Here is a 19,750-nt window from a genome sequence, read left to right as displayed (position 1 = left end):
TGTGCAGAAGCGTAGTACAATTCATGGTGTGCAGTTACCAGGAGGCCACATTCCTGCAGTTTTGTAGAGCGCAGCCCGCTTCTTGCACCATCCCATATCATGTCTGACAGTGCGCTATTACCATCTATGATGTCCACCTACGCATGGTATATTTGCACACCTAGGTATTTGAATGAGTTATAATTTCAAGCCAGCCTAGTGCTTAGACCCACCCCCGTTGCAGTTCAGGAACAGGCCTCATGGGGAACAAGCCCTATTTGCACCAATTGACCGCCAGGCCTGACACCGCCACAAAATTCTCCAGGGACACCATCAGGGCAGGGAAGAGTCTACCTCAACTGCTGTATGTAGAAAAAACTTTTTAGAACCATGACCCACTTTTTAGATTGACAAACTTTTTGAGAAACACCTAGCTTTACTGAATACAAAGCAGGCAATGTTTTAAAGTAACTCCAGCATCATGTGGTAGCGCACTATCATTTCCAAGCCGCACATGTTCAGTTCAAATATCCACTTAATTTGCACAGACATAGTTTTATAGATAAAACTATATTGCACACAAATGATGTGTGGAAGTTGAGTTTCAGTGACTATCATTTGCACATCACCATGATAAGAGTCTTGATTTGTTTTGATCCTATTAAAATCTTTGCTTCCATCACACTTAAGAACTACAAGAAAATGGGCTTCATTATTGCTTTCCGACCTTCTAAATGTGTACAGTTCATTTAGTTTGTTGTAGGTTACAAAAAATGATATCCTTTCCTTTAAGTCTCCGTACCCCAGAAAGACTCATAATTCACTTTACTGTTCTTTCTTCGACTGCAAAGTGAGAACTGTTGTAAAAACCAGTCCCCGTATTAAAAAACATAAGCAGCAATTGGCCAGAAGACATGCCGTGACTTTTGACCTCTGTCATTAAAACTTAACAAGTATGACAAGATAAATACAGAATTTAAAGGCATCTTTATTTATTGCTTGAACTTTCATGACCCACCAAAAATCGTCTGTTGACCAATCCATAGTTTGGGAAACAATGGGCTAAACATGACTTTTTATGAGAAAAAAAGACCAATAAATTGCTTGTACTTACAATATGGGCACACCAAATGGGGCACAGAAAAATAAAACGATAAGTCTTTCTGGGCGAACCATCCACTCATTCTACCAGGAGCCATACAGCACAGGACAGATAATTCTGGCATCTTTTTGTTGGGTAATTCTTGCTAGAGCGGTGTGTTATCGGACTCACTAGCAACGGATCTTATACAGTGGAGTAGCCAAGGTGTCATAGGTCATAGTGCAAGTAAAGAAATGGGTTGGCTGCTGCTTGAAAAATAAAATACAGCTAAAAATCAGGGTTCAGTGGGCCTCACAGGCTCTGGTGCCACAGCACCTGCAAGCTTCACACCCTGATCTTATAATGCCGATAGAGAAGTATGTGATCTTAGCAGTGAGCTCACTAGAACTAAAAACAACGGGCAGTTAAAGTGCCCATCCTCAAATTAGCGTCAGAATGTTCAATTTGTCGTCTACTGTAACAGCATCACCGGCACAATGAAGGAAGTGGATACTTATCTCTTTTTTACAGCCCTATAAGTGTAACCTATACAGATACGCAATTGTTCAACAAGATACAGTCGAACAGTCTGGACAAGGTTATGCATGCTAACCAATGTGGGTGAGCAGGATGGACAATAAATGGAAAGGCGCGGGACAAGGTCAGAAAAGTGACTCATCAGACAGCACATTTGAAAAAAGTTCCAACCCTTGTAGTAATGCTCAATGCTGACAAGGTGTCTGGCAGAGTGAGCTGGGGCTTCTTAAGGACCACCTAGAGTAGAACAGCCACGAATTTGCACATGAAAGGCTGAACCATGTTGATTAGTTACCAGCACCTAGAATAAGGGTAAATGGAGAGAGACCTAAGAGGGTTGGATTGGAGAGGGATAGTGGATAGAAGGGTGATGCAAGAGAACCCCATCTAAAGAAACATTGTCAGTTGGAATGAGTTCGAAGCAATCCATCAAGGGATCCCTTTGATAAGTTGCTTTATTATGTAGGAGGAAATATTTAGCAGATGCAGCAGCATCAATATCCCCCTCCCCTACATGAAACAGATTTAAAACAGTATCAGTATTCAAAATAAACATATGACACCATTCATATGATCAGATAACAGGCTTCCCTAATGTATTCGAACACAGAGAAAACTTGGAGTGCACAAATATGATGAAACATCCGAAGTGGCAGAGTTACAAATACTTAAGGAACGGTGCCTTATGAAATAGGAAAGGAGGATCGTCCACATAGACCAAGCAATGGTGGGATGGCTTCGAGGGACCTTGTGTGGCTTCCCAAGGGGGTGAGAACTAAACATCTGTACCTTAACTAAGTCACAAAATGGTGATGGAGAGTTGCATTAGGATTGCAAGTAAACCAGACTCGCTACTTTTTTGCCCTACCCCACAACCTTCAACCCACATACCTCTCCTGCAAAAGGCAGGGAGACATTGAAGTATTTGAGAGCCTGGAGAAGACTTGATTATTGGCAGACATGTTGCAAGGAAAACACATTGAACAGGTGACCAGTACAAATTGGAGCTACAAATGTAGCTGGAGAGATCGAGATGCCTCCAGATCCAGCACAGGGTTTTGTACCGTTGCAGTAGGGATGCAGGCTCTAAACCATTTACAGCTGTCGGGAAGTTCAAGAGGGAGGCCATGGGCACCAAGGGACTCGTGTGTCGACTGAATGATTTTATTGGACAAAGTCATTAGGGAGATGATCATGTTCAGACAAATGGGCTAGTACAATAAGCAGGGAGAATGGAAATGTTTTTTGGGTTGATAGCCAAACAAGTCTGAAGTATTCAGCAGACATTGGACTACATAATTGTGCTGTACTTGCATCTCACTATACTGCTTCAAAATATTTTGCATGAAATCAGAAGGATTTGCCTTGGGGTGTGGATTGGAAAAAGTAACAAGGGTGCATATAGGTAGGCCATTCTCTGATATTTGGAAAAAGTAATAAACCAAATGAAGATCACACCGGGACACCTGATCATGGACAACCCAAGAGTGGTAGCCTGGGTTTGAGAGACCATAGAACGGGAATATGCAGATGCGGCCAAAATGTTAAAGGCAGCACAAAAAAATAAGAGGACTGCCAACAGGCCGTTTAATGAGTTCAAAGCAACAGCAGTTCCTAGCACTGGAAAAATCAACAATTAACTTGTGATTTGAATCATGAGGATGGCTCGTTCTGAAGAGTGAGAGTCTTGCAGTTTACTTTTCCAGTGCACAGAAATCTACTTTATACCCGAAGAAACTCGTGACTGCTTTTTTTAAAGCTTTATAGGCAGAGGGACCCAAATGAGGCCGACGAGATGGAATCAAAAGGAGTGTTTGAGAATTATTCTTTCACAGTAAGCATGCCATAGAGCCACTGAGTGGGTTTTTCTTTTCGTGGTTAGTCTCAACTCTTTGCCACTTTCGTCCAGTTCATTTTTTACCTTCTGGTAGGTTAATAAAAAAGGGATAATAAAAAATTATTAATCCTACTTGCATAATGTATTGTGTTTTATGAATTATGAACCTTGAAATAAATTCTGAATTGAACGAAAAGAAAACCGACTTATACAAGGGGGTAACGTCGCCACAAACAAATTAAGATAAGCTGAACGACAGAAGCAAACGAGACACAAATGTACTTTCCTTTTTTTTTCCTTTTACTTAAAAAACGATTGTTACCAAAATATACCTCTGTGGTAAGCAGTGTAACCTTTGGACAATAACATGAAACTTTCAAAACAAGGACAAAAAAACTAGAGAAAAATCATTGTTTTTTGCCTTAATAGATCAAAACATTAGTAACAGTGAGACATTCATCAAGGTCCATGAAGAAATCAGGTCAGAAGCATTGGATACTGCAACTTCATAACAAAGTACTGCAAAGCCCTCACATTTGGCCAGAATTGCACAAATCAGTCCCAATAATCTCCTTAGCAATGTGCATCAACTAGGAATAAACGCAATCCCTGTTTTTCCTCAAAGCTCCTCTTTGCGTACAGTGAGTTTGGTGGCATGCTCCTCGACAAATTTACTCAAAGTCTCAAGATCCCGCTGACCGCCTTCAAACTTAATAGGATTTTCCTTCTTGTTTCTCGGGGAAAAATAAATTGTGGGAAACCCTTCCGCTTTGTATTGGTCATTGGGAATATCGTTAGCAGTAGCATCCATTTTGGCAATGATCAGGCTTTCTTCATTCTTGTATTTTTTAGCCAGTTCTGTGTAGATGGGCTCCAAGGACTTGCAATGGCCACACCATGGGGCGTAAAATTCTAGAAGCACATCTTTCTTTGGATCCATGACAATTTGATCAAAAGTCTTCCCAACTACGACTTTGACCGGTGCTTTGTTGTGCTTTGGCACTGGCTGGGACTTCACAATAGGGGTCAATTTTCCTGTTAAATTAATTAATAAGACATATTATTGTGAAGGCCAAGCTTGTAAGAAACATTTGCATTACAGGATTTGAATAAAATAGCTATAGACAATATAATGTAATGTTTAGAGGTTTACTGCAAAACGCATTGCTAACCGGGAGCCATAGTTTGTTCTGGTGAAATTACATAATAGAGAGGTTTAAGGGACCGTCTCAGGCCAAACTGATACCAAACAATGATCATGTTAACACCACACAAACAAAACATATCAAGACGCACACAGGCTATGAGCATTCGTGCATTGACAATACTTATGCTGGTCCACTGCAAATGTACCTTGAAATCAAAGTAAATGGCTTAACAATCAGAACACGGATATGACTGTTCAAAAAGATTATTACCACTATTCATGTACAGCAGGCATGCAATGGTAACAAATCGGGGCAAAGTCTGCAAAATATCATGTTCAACTTCTACTTACCTGCACAATATTACTTCCTCATCAATCTTCTTCGCCACAAGAATCACACAGTGAGCTTTATCTCACCCCACAGAACCCTCCAAGCAAAATTAGGACTCTAGTCTTCCCCATCCACCCCATATATGGCCAACTTCCTTTACCTCGGACCTTTACCATAAAAGGAGGCACGACCCATCCCCCTTCCTGTTTTTTAGGTCTCGCCTTTACCATTCCGCAGGAAGGGGAAATGGGGAGAATTCAAGTCGGCAAAATCATCTTCAAACTAAGGGCTTTCAGCCCCGCAGTTTTCGTGCAGTTCACGTGAATCACGTGAGCAAACATGCACGAGCATTCACGGCCAGGGCTTCTCCTCCCCTAGCAGCACTCCTCCCACACCAGCAACTCCCCCCTCCCACACCAGCACCTCCCCTCTCTCTCCCCGCAAACACAGCCTTGCCGTAGCAGCACTCCTCCCACACCAGCACCTCCCAGTAAGCCTCCCTCCCACAGCTTCCCCCAGCTCCCTTCTCCTCCCTCCTAATTGCTTTCAGCCTTGCCGTAGCAGCACTCCTCCCACACCAGCACCTCCCAGTAAGCCTCCCTCCCACAGCTTCCCCCAGCTCCCTTCTCCTCCCCCCTAATTGCTTTCAGCCTTGCCGTAGCAGCACTCCTCCCACACCAGCACCTCCCAGTAAGCCTCCCTCCCACAGCTTCCCACAGCTCCCTTCTCCTCCCCCCTAATTGCTTTTTTTTTTCACGGTCGCCAGGCCGTGAGCTGCTTCAAAGCGATCCGCTCCGCCCCCTGCTGCACACAGCGCTGGCCTCACTTCTCCCCCTAATTGCTTACCAGCCATGTCACACACCACCATTTGCTGTGCCTCGCATCGGAGCATCAGACCTTCTCTTTCCCCTCATTAACAGGCTTCCCCGCCCCTAAAAGCTTCCTTCAGCGATGTTCTTGTTAGTTTGTTTACTTCTGTGGTGAATCATCAGGAAGTGCTTGTTTTTTAAGTGACTACAAATGTATATTACATTTTGCGCCAAAGCAGTGTTCCTGTCCCTTTTACTGATACGTGTAGCGTTTTTACACACATTGATACAGTTGCTGCTGCAGTATCACAAAGATGCAGACGTTTTTTCCTTCTGGAAAGGAGATTGGGCTGGGAGAGGAGCGACTTTGTTTCAGGTCACCATGCAAGACAACAACAAAACTTAATACTTGCAAAAAAGGCAATGCAAATGTTCTTTTGTTTCTCATTTTGCCGTAGGCGTCATTGGGGATACATAAAGCACAGGCATTTTAGCTAAATTGTAAAAAACTTGTTGAGGAAAGGTTTCGATGAGAAATTAAAGGCAAGCTGATCAGGAGTAGACAAAGAGAGGGTCGCCAAAAGAGGAATGTGGGGGCTGTAAACCGGACCCAAGAAACCGATCCACAGACTGGAGAGGCAGCAGGCGTCAGCAGGGGACAAGCTGGTGAAACTCACAAAGGAAATGAAGTCGCAAGGTTGGTCTTAGTTTCCCCTCCGCAGATCAAGTTACACCCCTGCCCTGCTGGGTATCAGCGGGGGGAGGGGGGCCTAGTCAAAGTGCACGGAGTCCCTGCAGTCTTCAGAACAGAATATTGCAACGTGTACAGGTAGAGTATTTAGTGTTCAGCTTACCAGAGTGCTGAAGAATCAGGATATATCATCTCATCCCATCCCAATGTTTGACAAGAGAGTCACAGGGAGCCCCAACTGTTTAGAGTTAGGTGCATGAAAGGCCCCATTCTAAACTATAGTTACTTGCTTCTAGAACGTTCACGAAAATTAAGAATCCTAATAGTAAAACAGCATTTATAGCCATTAACAAAGATTTCCAATTTTGAAGCACTTAAGGAAAGGAGCTAATATAATCACATCTCAGTCAAGCTGAACTGCTTTTGCATGTTCCATCAGGTACTGTGTAATGTCTTCTGAATGAAGGCAAGCACTGTGCATCACCCCCCTTCTTTACTCGAGTACTGTACCCAGTTTAACTAGATACCATAGCGCTGTGACCTGTTCATCACTTCTTCCAAAAACAGTCACCTTCACCGCTGGCAGTGACACCCCTGTCTTTGCTTCTAGAATCTTCTGCCCATCACCTTGTTTACACAGTATTGTCCCTTATTCACCTTTACTCCCAGTGGACCTTGCCTCACCACCTGTGCTTATACAGTGATGTGGATAATCACGATTGTACCATCTTTGCCACCAACGTTGTCTGCCATTTTCACTTTTGCTCCAATAGCTTCACCTTCTCTCCCAGACTACTGTACCTCCTCATTTTTGCTAGCAAAGGGATGGGCTCACACATTACCCTCTTCAGTGCCTGTTTCACCTTCCTAGCAGAGTACTGGATTCTCTTCAATGTTTGCTACTGCAGTACTATACCCCCTCTCCGTTACAACTAGTGCTGTGCCCGCTCCACCTTACCCACCACAGCACCTTCACGTTTCCTTACAGTGTTATTTTATTTTGCCTAGCAGGAATAGTTACTGTGCGTCACCCAGAGCACTGTGCAATGCAGTTTTGCTACTGGAGTACCATGCCCCTTTCATTATTTGACAGTTGAGCCCCTTCTTCACCACCCAAGTGCCTGCTTCCATTGACCATTACCCTGTACATTTATGGGTTGGGTAAATCCGTGTCCTTTCAGTACTTGCAAAATCATTCAGTATGTGACGCAATGTATTTTGGCTTTCGCAGTCACATTTACAAAATTCAGATACATTCAACCCAATTCCAAACATTGTTGCTGAGACTCACTCTTGGAGTACTCCTAGCTTACACCTGACTTCCAAGCCAGAAGTACGGCAAGAGTAAGTCAGAGCAACTTCTTTGTGCAATGGATCCATCGTCTTTGCTGCTGTTGATTGTACGATTCATCCATTGGCAAAATCAAGCACTGGATGTCATGCCATTTCCTCTAAGGTCACACCAACAATATCAGAGCATCCACTAACACGCAACACCACTCACACCCACGCAAGCCCACTATCACCCACGCAAGCCCACTCACCCACGCAACGCCACTCACCCACGCAACGCCACTCACCCACGCAACGCCACTCACCCACGCAACGCCACTCACCCACGCAACGCCACTCACCCACGCAACGCCACTCACCCACGCAACGCCACTCACCCACGCAACGCCACTCACCCACGCAACGCCACTCACACACGCAACGCCACTCACACACGCAACGCCACTCGCACACGCAACGCCACTCGCACATGCAACGCCACTCACCCACGCAACGCCACTCACACACGCAACACCACTCACCCACGCAACGCCACTCACCCACGCAACGCCACTCACCCAAAGCCACTCACACCCACGCAGTGCCACTTTCACCCACACTGTGCAGTGCACAATAGGTCTCGCAGTAGGAAAGTTGGAGCTATTGGTTTTGTAAATGACAAAGCCCTTTATGTTTTTAAAATGAAAACAAAAATAAAAGGCATTGTTATTTGCAATTGTAATAGCTCCAACTTTCCTACTGCGAGACCTATTGGCAACGCCAGTGCTTGTTTATTTTTGTTCTGCTTTGCAGAATCTTCAAGCAAGATTCAAGTCAGTGGGTTAAGGTCACCATTTGGTGGGCCCTAGAAACACGGTTTGAAGTCCAGCATTGCGCTCGAACTTTTATCGATGTGGAAAGCATGGATGAAAAAGGCCCTGCGATAGAGAGCACTTACTGGTGGCATGAGGCCCTGCACTCTAGTTTGCTCTAGGAGATGTCAGGCGCAACAAGTGTTGAGCGCTTCCAGTGGAAAGCAGTGAGCGCAGGATCAAAGGTAAGCAGCACTGCAAATGACTGAGCGGCAGTGTCGTAGGCCCGCATTGAAATCAGAATAACTCTATGTAGGGAATGGGGAAGAGCTGCAGAAGGCTAAATGTCGGCGCCACAGGCAGCGAGTCAGCGCACACACGCCGTAGGCATGCTTTTATGGTTGCTGGACAGCAAGAACACTGGATTCCCGCTGCCCTCATTGCTGAGCAACTTTATAAACTTGCAACTAGAAATCTGTTTTTCAGAGGAAATTGCTGGTATAGTGATTCAAGCGAGTGGATCGGTTTGTAGCGGGCAAGATGAACTTGGTCCAACCAGAGAGGTGCAGAATCAGCCTGAGACACCTACGTTGCTGGCCATTTAGCGGATGATTCTAAGGGCAACATTTCAAGAGCGAGAGGGCCCATCCTCTAAGATGCAGCAAAGATGTAGATGGGAAGGAAGACGTTTTAAGAGGCAGATATGTGCAGGGGCAAGAGTTCAAGGAGGTCTTGCATCATATCAAAGACAATATGGCTCTTACAGTGCCTCAAATGTCAAAGCAATTGGAGGATTTCTTCATGCAATATCAGAGAAGGGAGCCAGATTCCCTACCCATGCACACTTCTATTAACCCCTTCGATGCTCATGACGAGCTCAGCTCGTCATGAGGCACAGTGGAGCTGTGCTGATGACGAGCTGAGCTCGTCATGAATAATGGGCTTTCCAACAATTCAGCACCGGAGGAAAATATCAATAGCAGCGAAGGTGTTAAGAAGGTGATGGAGAATGAGTGGCTTAATTTCTGTGTCATTTGTCAAAGATATGCCATACACGAGTTTCCAAAATAACTTACTTTCTATAAAAGTGGATTTATTAATGGCAGTGTTATAGTCCCGAGAGGCTATTTTATCAGAGGATGCCGCCAGTCAAATCCCGTGGGCAAAAGGGTTGAGGTGGCAGCTAAGTGATCTTGCCGCCAATTTCTCCATTAGAGCTTCTTCATATTTGTCTTACATGATTCACTCATTTTTGAAGGACTATCCGAATCTGGCAGAACTGATGGAGCAAGGGGGGATATTCTGACAACTTTTGCCATCATGGAACAGACCAAGACGTTGGCGGACATATCTTTACTTACCTTGCGGCAGCTGCAGCATTTGCAGGCGCTGCTTTTAAGGCCAGGAGACTGGAAAGCAGATGCTGCACAGAAAGTGTTGATTATGATCCATTTTTCAGGTGTTAAATTGTGTGGAGAACATTGGAGGAAATGGTGAAGTTGGTTGAGGACAGGAAAGTGTTGGCCCAGGGCTAGGCCATTGAATGGTTGGTTCTTTGGAGGCAATAGAGCTTTTGGGCAGTCAACTGCTTTTAGGGCCAGCCAAATCTATTGTGGAAAGGGATACAGCCGGGCAGTTTCCTTCGCAGATAAATCCCAATCTCAGTATTCTGATGGTGGCGCACAATAGCAAGCAAAGTCCTGACAATCCGGGCAGTTCCAACATACAGATTCCGGTTGGAGAAACATTGAAGAGGTTTATGGAGAGTTGGAAGAAGTCAGCTGCAGGCCAGTGGGTGTTGCGGATCAGAGGAAGGCTACTCTGTAGTTTAATTTGCCACCCACAGAGTTTTTTTGCACACCCCTTCCAATCTAATATAGTGACATGGGTAACATGTGACTGACATATGACCTGCTTTCAAAACAAGCAATAAAGCTGGTCCTTCATCTTCAGAAGTGTCATGGAGTGTATTCAATTCTCTTCATAAGGAAACAGTTAGGAGATTTCAGACCTTTGTTGGGCTTAAAGAGGATCAATCTTTTTATTCCTCAGATTACGTTCAAAATGTTGAGAGGTGGTGGAATCGTTCGATCTGTTGAATGCATAATCGCCATGTGCTGATCCATCCCTCCTCCCAAAAAAGTTCCAGGTTCTGCATGGGCTCATAGCACTACCAATTCCAGGTACTCCCACGTGGGTCATCTTCTCCAAGGTTTTTTCCAAAAGTATTGGCACCTTTGGTAATTCTTAAGATGGAAATACAGGTTTTTCCGTACCTGGATGACTGGCTGATTAGCCAGATCCAAGAGGTATGCACGATCTTGAAGCTTCATGGTTTCCTCATGAACTCCAGGAAATCCTATCTAGTCCCCACGAAGGATCTGGTATTCACTGGGTGTCACCTGGACATGGTCATGGGACAGGTCTTTCTTTCAGTGGAGAGAAGAGAAAATATGAAAAGGGAAATGGGGAGTCTGCTCAGTCAGGAATCAGTTGCAGTATGACATTACAGGGGTTGATGGCAGCAGCGATCAAGGTTTTAACAGACACTTTTGCACATGTACCCCGTTACGTTACGTTCCGTTACGTTAAAATTATTTGTAACGTGCACTATCACCATCGGTTTCTTGGCGCTCATTGACAGGTAACGTGATCCAGAGTGAGAGGGTTAGTCATATGCGGATTGAAAAAGCAGGGTTTTTAGAAGACTGCGGAAACAGTCGTACTTTGGGCAAAGACGGAGTGAAGGTGGCAGGGAGTTCCAGGTGGAGGGGGCCTGTACAGAAAAGCTCAGGCCACCATGCTTTTTTCTTTTGAATTTGGGGACCTCGAGGAGATTAAGTGATGCTGAGCGAAGAGCTCTAGAAGGGATGTGACGGGACAAGGCCGAAGAGATGAACGCGGGGGCTGCATCCGAAAGGGCGTTAAAGGTTGAACATGCCAGTTTGAAGGTGCAGCGTTTGGAAACAGGGAGCCAATGCAGACTACGGAGGAGGGGAGTGACGTGCTGATGTTTGGGTTGGCGGAAAATCAGGCGGGCGGCCTGATTCTGCACTAGCTGGAGTCGATGAAGGTGACATGCCGGAATTCCTACATACAGCATGTTGGCATAGTCGAGCCTGGAGGTGATGAGCGCGATGACAACTTGGATCAGGGCTTCTTTGGTAAGAAACCTGCTGATCTTGCGGATCCGCCGGAGGTGGAAGAAACAGGCTGAGGTGACCGCATTGATTTGCGGTCTCATTGATAGATCTTCAGAGATGATCACCCCCAGGCTTTTGACTGAGCTCACGGGAGTGGGTGCGGTCCCCGGAGATGTTGGCCATAAGGTGGAATTCCATGGGTGGTTGGGGCCTCCTACCAAGACGAGCTCAGTTTTGGTAGGGTTCAGCTTTAAGTGGCTGTGGTACATCCACTCCGCAATGGTTAGCATGGTGGATTGGAAGTTGATACGGGAGGAAGGAAGAGAGTCTATGGGAAAATTAACTGAAGGTCGCCAGCGTAGTTGAAAGTTGTGACCGGAAAGTTACGGAGGGAGGCTATAAGTGGTTGGAGATACAAATTAAAAAGAAGAGGGGATAGTGCGGAGCCCTGAGGGACACCGCTGGGAAGGGAGGTGAAGGGAGGGGAAAAGGTGGAAAGGTGAACGGACTGTTAACGCTGGTGAAGGAAAGATCTGAGCCAGTCAAGGGCCACTCCCTGAATGCCGGCGTTGTGGACACGGTCGATCAGGATGGTATGATCGACCGCGTCGAATGCCGCCGAGAGATCTAATAGGACAAGGGCTTGAGAGGTGTTTTTATCAGCGCCCTTCCTGAGGGTGTCCATGACTGCTACTATGACCGCCTCGGTGGAGTGGAGGTGTCTGAATCCCGCTTGTTGAGGGTCTAAGAAAGAGGATTTCTCTATGAAAGAGCTCAGGCAGCGGGTAACGTAGGTCTCCAGGATCTTCCCTAGGTAGGGGAGGAGGGAGATGGGTCTGTAGTTACTGAGTGTTGTGGGATCTGCATTGGGTTTCTTTAGGATAGGTAAGACTGCAGCTTGCTTGAAGGAAGATGGGACCGCCCCGGTAGCAAGGGAGTTGTTAAGAAGTGCTAGAGGGGGGCCTGGGCATGCAAGAAAGGCTTCTTTCAGAATCTGCGGGGGACAGCAATCATTGGGGGATCCCGAACTGACTTTATGAAGAAGTGAGGAGAACTCTTGAAGAGATATAGGTGGGAACTCTGTCAAGGTACTGGTATTTGTAGGGGGAAGAGGAGGAGGAGTAGGAGATGCCGGGGTCGGAATGTTGTTTTTTATTGTTGTAATTTTCTCTATGAAGTAAGAGTTAAGCGAGTCACAGAGGGTTTGGGTCGGCTGGGGTTGGGGGGTGACTCTATCCGGCAGGGAGAGCTCATTTACAATTGAAAAGATATCTTTCGATTTGTTGTTTGAGTCCAAGATTTTTTGTGAGAAATATGCCGTCTTGGCTGCCAGGATCGCTAGTTTATAGGATTAAGGCCTCAGTGTAAACGAGTTTAAGCTGTGGGTCGTATTGGCGACGCCAGCGGCGTTCCGCTTGCCGCAGGGCAAGTTTTTCCGCTTTGAGTTGGTCAGTAAACCAACGTTGTGCGTCGTGGGGGCGCTTAGTTTTAATTCTTTTTAGAGGGGCGGCTTTGTCGCTGGCCTGGCGCAGCCATTCATCAAGTTTGTCAGCCTGATCCTCCAATGAGGTCAGAGACCCCCCACGATCAACCATCTGCTGGCGCACTAGCCAACATGCTCCGAGATTTGCGACCTACCCTTGTGGGAGTCTCCTCAGATCAGGGGTTCCTTGGAGTGGCGGATGGACAACAACCACCTATCTAGGGGACCTCTATTTCATGTGACTCCATCTCGAGCGGTTACTACCGATGCCAGCAAGTTGGGGTGGAGAGCAACCATGGATCCTTGGTCTGTACAGGGGAAATGGGACTGTCGGCAGACTGGTTCCTCCTTGAACAGGGAGGTGAAGGCAGTCCAGTTGGTCTGTTTGGAGTTTGTATTGTAACTCAGGGGCCATCATGTTCGGGTCTGGCTGGACAATCAGGTGGTGATGGGTATTTGAATCCCCAGGGGGTTGTAGGGTGCAGCCCCTGTGGCTTCTGACTCGGGAGATATGGTCATGGGCCGAGACCAAGCTGTTGTCGTGGAAGGTAGTTATCTCCCGGGGAGAGAGAATTGGGCAGCAGACAACCTGAGCAGAGTTTCTCACCAGAGGAGTGTGATTTCATTGACAAAGGAGGTGTTCCAACTGTTAGAGGAAGTGTGGGTGTACAACTGGGGAATGGATTGTAGGCAGGGAAAATGCTCTCCTTCCACGCTTCTGCACATATTATTTTGTCCAGCGGCGTGGAAGATGGTTACAATGTCATGGGGGTAGACAAGGTAATGTCCATATGTACTTCTACCAATTCCATTGATTGCCAGTGTATTCTACAAAATGAGAGATGACAAGGCGTGGGTACTTTTAGAGGTACAGTGGTGATCAGGAGACTATAGTATCCTTTTCGGATGACTCTAGCAAAGCAGGCACATTGGGCAATTGCAGACCATCCCTATCCACTGAAGGGGCATCCTCTTCTCGTAGGAAATTTGCAGAGATTACGCCTTCAGGCCTGGCTGTTGAGAGGGTGAATCTGTTGGCTAGAGGTTGTTCTGCGGGAGTGGTGGCATTAATTTAGAACTCCTGGCGACCCTGCAGTCTAATTCTAGGTATTGAGGTTCCTTTTCCAGATGGTGTATGGAGAGAGGTCTGAACTCTGGGTCAGTTGAACGAGTGAAGGTGTTAGATTTTTTTTATCAGATTGTTTCACATTGAGGTTGGCTTTGTCCAGGATATGGGCACAATGGGCAGCTTTAAATTCTTTCAGAAGCCCACATTTGGATCGGTTAGTTTCCAGATTGATGCATATTTTCTTTCTGGAAAGACCTAGAGTGGTGTGCCAGGCTCCGGCTTGGGATCTACCCTTGGTGTTACAGGAACTTCAAGCTCTGCCGTTTGAGCCACTGGCACAAACTGACCTTAAGCTCTTGACCCTGAAAGTGGAATTTCTTGTGCCAATTGTGTTGGCAAGGAGAATGGGAAAGAAGTGTTTATTTCTCAGGTCCCCACATTTTTGAAAGGTTTGACTGGATAAGATTGTTTTAAGGTCCGATCTTACGGTTTTACCCAAGGCTTTGTCTTTGACAAACAGGTCCAGGGAGGTGGTACTTCTAGCATTATATCCAGAATCACAGACTGAGGAGGAAGCAGGCTTAAATGTGTTGATGTGAAGCGGACAGTGTTATATGTGGAGAGGATGAAGATCTTTCAGAAGGCTAAAAACTTAGAACTGTGGTTCTGTTAAGAATTATCTTAAGCCTTCCAAGTTGAGTAGCTGGATTATGCAGGCTATGCCGCACAAGGGACAGATGTAGGAAACCAAGTGCAGTGTAAAAATAATTTGGTGTCTTGGGCTTCTTTTAAAGGGATTTCTATTGAAGCGATATGCAATGTAGCCACATAAGCTTCCCCACACATTTATGGATCCTTATCAGGTGGTGATAGGGGAGGAATACGGTAGGAGTTGATTTTTCATCAGCAGTGTTTATGGCAGGCACTAGCTGTTAACCTGTATTATGATGAATTGTGTATACTGGTTATCATTTGTCATTCAGGTTTTGGATTAAATAATTGTGTGTTCCAGGCAGATCAATTTCTGGTGTACTTTATTTTGGTCATGAAACCGAATACAGCTTTGACATTAGCTCACTACGCGATTCTTTTGGCGAGGAAGATGGACAAGGAGGTAATGCCCCAGTTACTTACCTGTAATCTTTATTACTCAGAGTCCAACACTTCCTCGCCACATCTGGTTTCCCATCCCTTTTTTTCGGCTTCATGTATTGTGTGGCTTAGAAAGGAACAGGAAGTGGGGTGGCTTGAGCCTCCTTTTATGGTAAAGGTCAGATGTAAAGGAAGTCGCCCGCATTAGGGAGAAATGGGGAAGGTCAGAGTGCAACATTTTGCTTGGAGTGTTCTGTGGGGGTGGTGGGAGAGCTACGCTCACAATGTGATTCTTCTGTCAAGCTCGGAGAAATTAAAATTACTGATAAGTAACTGGGACATTAGGCTCTTGGAGTAAGAGCGCAAGTATACCTGCAGAACCAGTTACTCTGACCCGGCATGCAGAGTAATGAGGTGTGCCTGGGCGATTAGTTTGTTACACTTTCTGCATTCAGCCACAATGCAATTTATATGGTTATATTTTGGGACCATAATGCTAATATATGCCCCTGCCAACAGTCTTCCAAAAGCTAAAAGTCTACTTTTGACTTGCATAACAGCCAAAATAAAGTACAATACCATCAATAAACTCTATGCAAATATGCACTGAACAGAGAATGAAATGGAAAATATTACTTATCCAATAAGCATAGGTTTATGGTATGTATTGCAAAAGATTCCAGGCATAGCATAAGTCCGTCATCTAGTGTTGGGCTCGGGAGTGTGCAAATAGTTTTTCTTCTAAGAAGTCTTTCGAGCCAAGAGGTGTAGTGTTTCCCCCCCCTTTGCTTGCAATGTGAATGGCCCTTGACTCCACTGTTGGATTGTTTTCCACTTGGCGGGTGAGGAGGGAGTGTGAAGGATAATGGATCCTAGTGAGATGACCAATGCAAAGATACTGTAATGTTTAATGTAGATAACTGCAACCTTTTGCTGTGCGAATCAGTGGCCAAGGCTGCTTCCTAATCGAGGATATCATCTCCACTAGGTTTTTGCCAAGGTAGAGTTCTTATGGATTACCCGACTAAGCGGGTAACATTACCACCAGTTAACCCATGTTAGGGCGAAGACTGACCTCAAATACTGGTGGAGTATCTCATGTCTTAAGTTTGAGAATCGCGGTGCGAAACTTGCATAATTGTTTACCCTTGGTGTTTTTTTCCCACTCTTTATTTTTGGTCCTGATGAAAGCAGCTGCACCTTTACGGAGGGCACTAGGCAGAAACATGCTGACCAACACACATCTATGACAGGTTGAATTCCCTCCTCTCAAATCATTTACATTTTATTCCTGACCCGTGGAGGCCCCAATAAAACTTTGGCATACCCTAGACTGTTTTATTTCACACACACATCACCCTTTCATGTTAGTCCCCACCACACTGTGCCCACATCATTGGTTTTAGGAAACCTCTTTTTGAACACATTGAAAACATCCCTGAGCTCCTCCCTCTCAGACAACGGGTTGTAGCCCACATTGCAACTATGGTGCGATGTGAGGAGGTTTACCTATGAAGAAGCATGCCACCAATGGGTGGGTGAAAGGAACCGTCCTGTACAAGGGATATCCCCGATTCTTTCATCTCCTATCTCTCCATATAGACCAAAGTGCCCTTGCTGTGCTCTGTGATAACCGCAACCAACACAGGCGTCCCGGGAGGCGGGTGGGCGCATGTGAATCTACAGCACGACTTGTCACAAACAGATGCTTACTGGGCAAGAAACATTTTTCGTTTGATGGCATGTATGGTTGTAGATGAACATGCTTAGCATAGACTGTAAAGTAGTTTTACTCCCAAAGAGATGGCTAACCTGTGGGGGTTGCACTTGTAAGAAATAATGTTCTTAATACCGCTTGATAACAATAACCAACTGAACTGGGGGGTTGATTTATGCAATGCCACCAAGTGCCTCAAACTACTCAAAAAATAAAGTCAGCAGATAGTAAAAAAACAGGAGTATAGTGAAAAGGAGGAATTTATTGAGCAAAGCTTGGATTCCCATAAATTATCATTGTGATCAATCTTAACATCTGGTTATCCACCCGTCTGGAAGATGTGTCTCTTGATCATAGAGACCAACCTCCAAAGAAGGAGATTCGCTCTATGGGATCAGAACAAGAGCCCCATAGAAAAAGAGGACAGATTATACGTCCTGTAAGTCCATGACCACAAGGAAATTACGTGAAGTGCAACCAAACAAGAGTGTGTGATATTTAAAACAGGGTTATGAGGAAAAAACAGTTTATTAAGAATATCACCTCACACCCCAAGCTAAAATCCGAACAGTGCAAGAAGCAGTGTTAACAAATAACTGCAATCATCAAGGCCAACATGTTTCAGCCAACTGGGTAAAAATGCCCTAGGCTTTCTTCTGGACCTTGGTTCTTTAAAATGTGCTACAGCGTGAGTCTGTGCACCAAATAACATGTGCAAAGAGACTCATGCAGTAGCAAATTTTAAGAACAGAGGTCCTGAAGAAAGCCTGTTGGCTGAAACATGTAGGCCTTGATAATTGCAGTTATTTGTTAATACTGCTTCTTTCACAATGATAATTGATGGAATCCAAGCTTTGCTCAATGATTTCCTCCTTTTCACTATACTCCTGTTTTTTTTTACTATCTGCTAACTTTATTTTTTGAGTAGTTTGAGGCACTTTGTGGCATTGCTTAAAATCAGACCCCCGGTTCAGTTTGTTATTGTGTAGATTCGGGTTTGGAACTGTGGCAGATCATTAAAATATCCCTTTGAACCTATATCTCTCGGTTGTGTTTCTGATGCTTAATACCGCTTAACCAAAATTGGCTTGTTGACTGGCCAGAACATCTACACAGTAATATTTTGTAAATGTACGAGGTGTATTCCATGTAGCTGCTTTACAGGCACAGGTATATTGCCTAAAAAGGCCATGGATGCCCACTTTTTGCGAGGAGAGTGAGCTTTGGAGAGTTAGTTAGAATTCTTTGGTGTAACACGTTTGAATGCATTTTACAATCTAACGTGAAATGGTTGCCAGAGATATAGCCTTCCTTTTATGTGGTTTTGAGAATACAACAGAGTTTTTGTGCTTTCCTGAATGACTGAGTTCTACCAATATAATACATGAGAATTCTTTTTTTACGTCTAGTGTGTGCAAAGCTCTTTCCGCGACTAAATCTGGCTTTGGAAAGAATACAAGCAATATGATACCTTGTTTTAAGTGAAGCTGCGAGACTACTTTTGGTAGAAATTTAAGGTTGGTACGCAATACCACATTGTCTCTATGAAGTTGAAAGAATGGGTTCTTCTAGGGACAATGCCTGAGCTCACTAACACATCTGAGTGAAATGACTGCAATGAGAAAAAGTAACATTCCAAGACAAGAACAGTGGAGGACAGGAGCGTAAATGTTCAAATGGCAAATCCAGTAACCTTGCTAACACAACACTGAGGTTCCACACTAGTGTTGGAGGAACTTTAGGGGGGATAACTCTTGAGACCCTCTAGAAAAGTTTCAATGCCTTTAATTTTGAATATAGAAGCTTGCTCTTAGTTTTGTAGATATGCAGCTACTGCTGCTAGGTGTAGTCTTGTGGAAGTGAAGCCTAACCCTGAGATTTGTAAATGCAGATGTAACATACAATGTATTGTGGCGCTGCTGTTTATGGATTAATATCCTTTGAATGGCAATAGTGAACAAATAGTTTTCACTTCGCCGCATAGCATGCTCTAGTAGTGGGTCTTCTTGCCTCTAAGAACATCCATACACTTTTGAGGTAAATTCAAGTATCTGAACTCTAAGACTTCAGAAACTAGATTACAAGATTGAGAGATCTGGGGTTTGGGTGTCTTATCGCTCTCTGATTTTGGGTTAGTAGGCCCTGTCAATTGGATAGTACCTGGTGTAGGGCTACTAAGAGTTCTAGTAGTGTGGTGAACCATGGTTGTCTGGCTCATGTGGGAGCCACTAGGATGAGAGTCAGAGAGGTCTGTTGTAGTTTGTGAATCACAAATGGAAGCAGTGGGAGAGGTGGAAAAGCGTAAAGCAAATATCCCTGACCAATGTATCCACAGTGCATTGCCTATGGACTGTGGGTGTTTGAACATGGGGGCGAAGTTTGGGCATTTGGCATTTTGTGCTGTTGTGAATAGGTCAATGTCTCGGTGACCCCATTGTTGGAAGAATGGGAAGAGAACCTGTGGGTTGAGCTCCCATTCATGAACATGTTGTGGTCTCCTGCTGAGGAGATATGCAAAGTAGTTGTCCACACCTGGTATGTACTCCGCTAGCAGGTGAAAGTTGTATAGAAGAGCATGCCTCTAGATCTGTGCTAAGTGAGATAATTGAGGTGACCTGCTGCCCCCTGTTTTTGCAGATAATACATGGTAGTCATGTTGTCTGTTTTGATGAGGATTACATTGCTTATGAGGTGTAGAAGGAATGCTTTCAGCACTAAACGAATAGCTAGCAGCTCTATGCGATGGATAT

General features: G+C 45.0%; 1 protein-coding gene across 1 annotated transcript in view; it reads right to left on the bottom strand.

Annotated features, from left to right (window-relative positions):
• Nucleotides 1–954: 954 nt before the first annotated feature.
• Nucleotides 955–19,750, bottom strand: part of PDIA4 (protein disulfide isomerase family A member 4) — a 147,917-nt gene continuing 129,121 nt past the window's right edge. The window contains exon 10 of the mRNA XM_086964915.1: nucleotides 955–4,469. Coding sequence (XP_086821041.1) covers nucleotides 4,054–4,469 — 416 coding nt within the window. The 3' untranslated portion in view covers nucleotides 955–4,053. The remainder of the gene's footprint in view (nucleotides 4,470–19,750) is intronic.

The sequence above is a fragment of the Lissotriton vulgaris genome, chromosome 4_1 (genome assembly GCF_964263255.1).
Source record: "Lissotriton vulgaris chromosome 4_1, aLisVul1.2, whole genome shotgun sequence".
NCBI classification, from domain to species: Eukaryota; Metazoa; Chordata; class Amphibia; order Caudata; family Salamandridae; genus Lissotriton; species Lissotriton vulgaris.
This window is presented reverse-complemented; position numbering and strand designations above follow the sequence as displayed.